At 31.9% G+C, this 7,938-nt stretch overlaps 1 protein-coding gene across 1 annotated transcript; it reads left to right on the top strand.

Annotated features, from left to right (window-relative positions):
• The first annotated feature begins 293 nt into the window (after positions 1–293).
• LOC135840332 (uncharacterized) lies at positions 294–7,370 on the top strand. The gene is made up of 8 exons (XM_065356804.1): positions 294–603; positions 732–768; positions 3,610–3,827; positions 3,911–4,129; positions 4,207–4,338; positions 4,553–4,755; positions 5,202–5,369; positions 6,545–7,370. Exons 1-8 carry the CDS (start codon positions 528–530, stop codon positions 7,196–7,198), a joined length of 1,707 nt encoding a protein of 568 aa, XP_065212876.1. The 5' UTR covers positions 294–527; the 3' UTR covers positions 7,199–7,370.
• Positions 7,371–7,938: the final 568 nt, after the last annotated feature.

Below are 7,938 nucleotides of genomic sequence, written 5' to 3'. Positions count from 1 at the left end.
TGATTCTGAACTAAGTTTGACACGTTGTTCTTGACTAGTTAAACTTGGTTCACTAAAAATTATGAAGCACCGTCAAAAAAAGAATGAGCATTTCATCATCAGGCAAGAGCATTGAAAAGTTGCACTTTTTGAAAAGATCTTCGCAATAAAAGCTTGAAAAATAAGGAGAGAGTTTTTCTTTTCCAATACTTCAACTTCAACTTTGGGACAGAAAAATGCAAAAGTACCTACTAGAACATACATATGTAATGTAAGTACGTACTTGCACACTTGAGAAAACAGAAAATTGAACGCTGATTATCAGATATTTGCATGCATATGTTAGGTACTTTGTAACATTGATACATTTATCATAAACCAAACAACACTGTCGATACAAAGGGGCCTCTATTTCATAAGGAGGAAGGAAATGAAATTTGACAACACTGAGCCAAGTTTAATGAATTGCTTTCGCGAAAAATTAAAACCGTCTCAGTTGGTTTTGTTTTCTATTCTTCATCATTCTCTGTCTCGATTTTCTTGTGAAAATGATTGCTAATAATGATGGTATACAATGTTTTTTAATTTGCTTATTTTTATTTCATCTCAATCCAAACTGCAAAGGTAAGTTTCATGTTTCATGACAACCCATGTATGTAGATTTACCTACTTTTACTAAGTAATACGAATTCGTTTCTGGTTTTACATACTCGTATACTCATTACTCATGTTCCATTAATATTACTTTTCAGTCTTGTGCGATGGAGCAAAGGAGCTGAAAAGTACCACGTGAGTAATACTCAACTTACTAACAAAGAAATATTTACGCATTTCTGAATATATGTACCTATCTATACCAATATTTTTACAAGATAAGTACCTATGCCATTGCCAGTCAGAATAAAACATTTTCAACTGGGCAAAAGGGGATCAATAGAGAAGCCCAGAACACACCACCAGTCAAAATTTCAAGGACTGAAATTCATTTTCCGAATTTTGGCAAATTTTTCAGCGCCAAAAATTTTAAAAAAATTAAAATTTTACCAAAGTGACTGAAAAACCTGAAATTTGGTACAGACAGACACGCCATAATTTCGACTTCTCCCCCTCACCAAATCGATTGGAAAATGTTTTCCAACCATTTTGAGCAAATCTGGCTAAAATTTGGTCCTCCTCCGAGTTGAAAAAAATCAAGGGATGAGTAAAATATAGAAAATGGGGGAAAAAATCAAAATCCGTTGAAAGGTACTAGAGCTGTTTGAAAACATCACCAATCGACTCGATTATAGTCCAAAATAGGGTGAAAACCAACTTTCAGCTTAAGCCGGTCATTTTGTACTGGTTGACCTTTAACTTGAAATGAAGGTCTCCCTTGAAGTTGATCAAAGCCCTTCAACATTTTTTTTGCAGTCTGTCCACAGAAAAAGTTGAATGTACACATTATACATATTAAAAAACATCTTGCGCAGTTCGCAAGATCAACCGACTTTGCTCTAAATATACACCAGTAATTTACCAACATTTATCTCAGTAATTTACCAGACATTACTTAAAAATTTACCAATTTTTCAAAATGCGCGGAAGTACCCAAATTTACCGATTTAATGAATACGAAAAGTCGAAAACATCGACAAAATAAAATAGTCAATCATAAGTAGCCATCATATTACACTTTTATGAAATTGATTTTCAAATAATAATTAGCGTACTCATGAAGACGTAACCGTCATATTACAAGTGGAATAATATATCAGGAAAATTGTTGACAAAAAACAAAATTATTACCGAAATTTACCAATTTACCGAAATTTAGCTACTTACCAAAATTTACCAATTTACCTATTTACCGAAATTTACGTATTTACTGAAATTTACCTATTTACCGAAATTTACCTATTTACCGAAATTTACCAATTTATCAATTTACCAAAATTTACCAATTTACCAAAATTTACCAATTTACCAAAATTTACCAATTTACCAAAATTTACCAATTTACCTAAATTTACCGATTTACCAAAATTTAGAGGTTTTTAATGGCTTAATTTTTATCCAGAATTGAAATTTAGCTATTTACTGAAATTTACCAATTTACCAACATTTACCAATTTACCAAAATTTACCAATTTACCAAAATTTACCTATTTACCAAAATTTACCAATTTACCAAAATTTACCAATTTACCAAAATTTACCAATTTACCAAAATTTACCAATTTACCAAAATTTACCAATTTACCAAAATTTACCGATTTACCAAAATTTACCAATTTACCAAAATTTACCAATTCACTAAAATTTACGAATTTATCAAAATTTATCAATTTACCAAAATTTACCATTTTACCAAAATTTACCAATTTACCAAAATTTACCAATTTACCAAAATTTACCAATTTACTAAAATTTACCAATTTACCAAAATTTACCTAAATTTACCTATTTACCCAAATTTGCCGATTTACCCAAATTTACCGATTTACCCAAATTTACCGATTTACCAAAATTTACGAATTTACCAAAATTTACGAATTTACCCAAATTTATTAATTTACCAAAATTTACGACTTTACCAAAATTTACGCATTTACCAAAAATTACCCCAGCAATTTACTAACATTTACCTCAGTAATTTACCAGACATTACCCACTAATTTACCAATTTTCCATTTTACCAAAAATTACCCCAGCAATTTACCAACATTCACCTCAGTAATTTACGAGACATTTCCTCACTAATTTACCAATTTTTTACCGAATTTTAATTACCCCAGTAATTTACTGTCAAAGGTTTTTACCAATTTACCAAAAATTACCCAAGCAATTTACCAAAATTTTCGACCAACTTTAATTACGAGTAATTCACCAAAAATAACTAATCATTTTATTTACTAAAAATTACTATTAATTAACAAAAAAAAAAAAAAATTATCAAAATTTACTGGCTATTTACCAAAAACTTAATGTTTTTTGTTAAAACAAAAATTACACTAGAAATTTTTGAAAAATTTTGATTTTTTATGGCAAAAAAATTTTGGACGGATAAAATTAACAAAAAAATTAACAAAAAAATCAACAAAAAATTTTCTCCTCTTGACTCGCGCGGGATTCGAACACCCGACCTTCGGCGTACCAATCTGCAACCTACACACCCTAACCACCCCATCTGTTTGTTGGGGGTGAGCCGTTTGCGAGATATAAGGGTTTACACAAATTTCTGCTTATCCATAACGTTGAAACACACTTAAACGTTCATATCTCGTAAACGGCTGAATCGATTTCGACCAAATTAAAAATTTCTCTAGTTCAGTATCAAAGCAATATTTTGCCATCATCAGTTTCCACTTAAAGTTCGGAGCTTTTGAGTTCAGCGTGACACAAATTTATACATAAATTGATATATAAACTTATATATAAATATATAAATAAATAAATATATATATAAACTTATCTCGTTTTGCGCCATATGTCTTATCGTGATCAGCACACTCCAAAACCTCAAGAAAACCCACCCCCACCCAATTCCTCAACCATCATGACAAATACAATACCTTACTTTTCCGTTTCCGGCAAAGTCGGTAAAAATACATAAATTAAATAGGTAAAATAAATCTTGTGATTTTATTGCAGCAAATTTTGTGATGTGCCCACCGTATTACCCCACACAAATAATATTACATACCAATGTACCAAATACATCAAGAATCAATCAAAATCTTGTGTTTATAATGCAACAGTTTTCGAATCGACAGCGATTAAAATCTCGTGCGATGCTGGTTATTCTACAGATGCAACGGTATCATTTTGCAGTGGCAATCAATGGGTTCCTCCCATAACAGGATGCAGTAGTAAGCATACACATTGAATTCCTCATTATAAGATTTTTCATTTATAACACTCTATACTTATCTATCATCTTTATACAATGTAGAAAAGTGTAAAAAGCTGAATCCTGTAAACGTTCACTTGGAATGCTTTCGTAAAAATATTTCCATCCCTTGCGATGAAAAATATCTAGTTTCTGGAGTGACAGTGCGTCCAACATGCGACCATCTTAACTCGTCAGGATTTCAGTTTTACCCTGGTCATCAAGAAATACACTGCCAAGTAGATGGGAACTGGGATAATGATTTGCTTTCCTGTGTTCAAGGTAACCTGTGATAGCTATTAATGTGCATGTGCATAATGAGATGGAAGCACTTTCATGTTAATTTCACCCTCGCACAGATTGTGGTCGATTACAAAAAAACTCGAGCGATTCAGAAACCCCGAACATGCCGTGGAATGTCATGATTTACCATCATAAGGGAAAAACTAAATGTTTCGGCACTATCATAAGTCCCAGAGTAATTCTAACTAGTAAGTCGAAGCCTCATATCTTGGGGTTTTCAAAGAAATTATAATTTTTGGAGGAAAGACGTGCATATCAACCTTTAGTTCGAATGATCGCTTTTATTTGACTCAAGAGGAATTTTTCTCTACCCTTTGGATAAATACTAAGATTTGTATGCATTTTTTTCTTTGTATGTTATTGAAATGATTAATGTGCAGTGTTATTGTTCTTTACATAAAGCTGAATATTGCGTGCGCAACATCATGTCTGATTACGACGACTATAGTTCTATGAACCGTCCCTTGGATCCCACAGGTTACAATGTAGGTCTTTTCGGTGATTCGGCCCCAAATTCATCAGGGTGGAGCCGTCTGAAGTATTATGCATACAAACTGGGCCCTTGTAAACGTATATGTAAACACCAACGTTTTACACCACTGATGGTAAGAAACTGTATTGTACATCACTTTTGATCAACTTTTTCATGGTAATAAGTTAAGTCCCGAACAAGAAGGTAAAGTAGGTTTGAATACTTACTTATAATAATTTTTGATTGTTCAACATGCCTAAACGCGTGTAGGTAGGTAGGTAGGTAGGTAGGTAGGTAGGTACGGATAAAATTAAACTAAAATCAGAAGCTGGAGTAGTTATAGAATAGGTACTTATTGTCAATTTTTCTATTCTTTCCGATGAACATTATTTACAATCAATTTATCATACTGAACAAAAAAATTGTTTAAAATGGGTGATTATTTACATTTTTTCCCCTTAAAGTAGGTATTGCCTAGGTTGTGGTCTAAAGGTATTCGTAGTCTTTAAATAAAAATCAATACCCAATACATAGGCGAATTAGGTTCCTATACTTACTTACTATTTTATAATGTTATAGGTCAAAGAATTTCGTTATTACAAGGAAGGAAAACAAGACAAATTCTTCTTTCATGATGTATTAATAGTAATCATGGAAAAAGAAATCAATTTCGACTCGCAAGTTTCTCCAGCATGTGTTCAGTGGGAAAACCCTAACAGACTAAATATTACTACTGGAATAGCGAAGGTAAAGTTGTTTAATAATTTTGTACAATTCAAGTACAAGCAAGTGACTATTAGGCATTAAATTTCTCTGTACCTAGTAAGATTGTGCAGCGTTATCTACCTTATTTCACATTTTACAAAATACATAGAATGGAATCATTCCGACACCTTCACTCATGATTCAAAAATTTCTTGCATGTTTGAAAAAAAATGGTGTGAGAATTCAATTTGAAAAATGTTTGTTTTTAAAGTCTATTCTCATTGAATCGGAAAATTAGGTAATTAAGGCAGCTGAAATTTTGGTTGAGGTTTCAAGCAATGTTTTTTTTGAAAAATTGCGATCTAAACTAAGCACCGAATGAGAATGTAAAATGCAGGGTGCTAGTGGATTGAGATTTGATAGAAGACAGAAAAAACATCACCATAATAGCGATAGGTACCTAGTTGGACATTTCGAATTCGAATTTAAATTGAATTTCAACAATCAGATGGATATTTAAGAAGACCAAACCGCTCATGTGAAAAAAATTTATTAACACTTAAAGGTCCAAGCAAATCTTGAGATGTTATGAAAAAATGCTTTCAATTTCCTGAATGAGATCATCACAAGTATCACTTTTACTCATAGTTCACCCTTAACCCCTTGAAGCCACCTCGATAATGATCTAGACTTATTTAGGTATTTGATTATCCTCCAAAATCAAAGAAGCAAGAAACCCGATTGGGTCAATCTTGGAACTGAATGATATAGTTTCACTAGATGTAATGAATGAGTGAAAGCATAATTCCAAAAGAAAATATAGAAAACAATAATTCAGCCCGAGCGAAGCGAGGGCAAAAGCTTTTGAAAATAATAAAAATTTGAGGATATATTATGGTTATTTTGTCGGCAAATTAACATTTAAATCCTTTCAAAATTTCGTACAAATTTCGTAAATTTCGTACATTTTGAGCAATTTTTCGTACTTTTTTGGGTCATTTTCAAATTTCGTCCTTTTTTCGTAAATTCGTAATTTTTTGTGCTGTAGACACCCTGCTTAGGTAATTGATTGTCAACAAAAGTAAGTGTTGAAAAAATTTTTGCAATTAATTTCTATCTTAAAAATGTCATTACAACCTTATCAACATAATTGTTGATGTTTCAGAAAATATGGTAAAATACGTAATGAGAATGACTGCTATCGATTTCAATTTCAGGTACAACAATGGAATGATAACGCAGAAAAATACGGTTACGAAGATTATTCTTTCTGGAGCCATGACGCATGCCAAGAAAACCCAAATTACCCTCACTTAGTGTACAACTGGGCATGTCTCATGCATGGTTTTGATAATGCAAACAGACACCGCAATGATACTAAACGTTTCAGGGAAAGTAATCAAACTGCTTTCCATGCAGGGAAATTGTTTTGTATGGAGCAGAAGCTAGACCAACTGAATCATTCTATGATTGTACATGGAAGTGGGGTTATGATTGAAAAAGATGATCGCTATTTTATTCGAGGAATTGCAGGAGAAGTATTCCGCAGAGACACATCGAATAATGATGCTCATTTCAAATACTTCATGAATGTAGCTCATTACCTCGCAAACACTTCATATGAAGATTTTTCAAAAAATATTTCTGATGCAGTCATTAATGGGTCATCTGATACTGAATTTGTTGATTTATCTGTCTTTTTATTCAATTATAATTTTTCAAGTCTTCTACAAAATCATCTTAAATCAGTTGGAAGTGAGTTGCCGAATTACGAAAAAAGGCTAGTTGGCGTTACAGATGTAGCTGACTATGTAGATTGGATCAAACATGTTGTAGCTGAAGTTGACCCATATTATAATCTTAGCACATAGAGAGCGAATGTTTTTTAAAACTTGTTCAGATTTTTCACCAAATATCACTTCCTTAATTTGTTTCTCACATCAGTAGAGTCAAGTACCTAGGTATCTACTCCTGTTGTAGAAATGGCTCCGGCGAATGTGAAAAAGTATTGTAATACAAAAAAATCTGTAGATATTCGCTTCATACTCCATTAAAATTTTGAATATCTGTTGTAGTGATTCATTTTTGAGCGAAATTAGCAAATGTACAACTATGTACTCAGTAGCAAAGTTGGGCAAATCCTTTTTGAAAATGAATCAACATTTCAGTCATTTCAAATCATTCTGAAAAGAGTTTCAACTCAACTCTTCTAAAAAAGCGTTTTAAAAAAAAATCGAACTCTGAATCGATGACTCTTTTCAATGAATTTTATTCTTTTGCACCTCTTTAATCCAATTTTTAAGGAAAAGTTGTACGAATCTCGTTCATGATTCTGATCTAATCGTAAGTTTAACTCGCTGTTCTTAACCAGTTAAACTGAATTCAACATCATGAACTAGATTCGCACAACTCCAGGGTATCTAACGGATTTTTTTTTGAAAAAATCACTACTTTTTTCACTACCTTTTTTCAACCAAATTTTCACACGCAAAAAAATTAACGAAGTCAAATTTTTCACTGGAAAATGTTCAATAAAATTGAAATTGGAAGAAAATTTGTACATATCTTAATTCTGATCACAATTAGTTTTAAAAAAAACAACACAAATGAT

Source organism: Planococcus citri, chromosome 3 (genome assembly GCF_950023065.1).
Source record: "Planococcus citri chromosome 3, ihPlaCitr1.1, whole genome shotgun sequence".
In the NCBI taxonomy this organism is placed as follows: Eukaryota; Metazoa; Arthropoda; class Insecta; order Hemiptera; family Pseudococcidae; genus Planococcus; species Planococcus citri.
This window is presented reverse-complemented; position numbering and strand designations above follow the sequence as displayed.

Coding starts and splice junctions, on each gene's coding strand:
- LOC135840332 (XM_065356804.1), top strand. CDS start 528: ATGATTGCTAATAATGATGGTATACAATGTTTTTTAATTTGCTTATTT. Junction 769..3,609: donor AAGGAGCTGAAAAGTACCAC/GTGAGTAATACT, acceptor ATTTTATTGCAG/CAAATTTTGTGATGTGCCCA. Junction 4,339..4,552: donor TCCCAGAGTAATTCTAACTA/GTAAGTCGAAGC, acceptor CTTTACATAAAG/CTGAATATTGCGTGCGCAAC.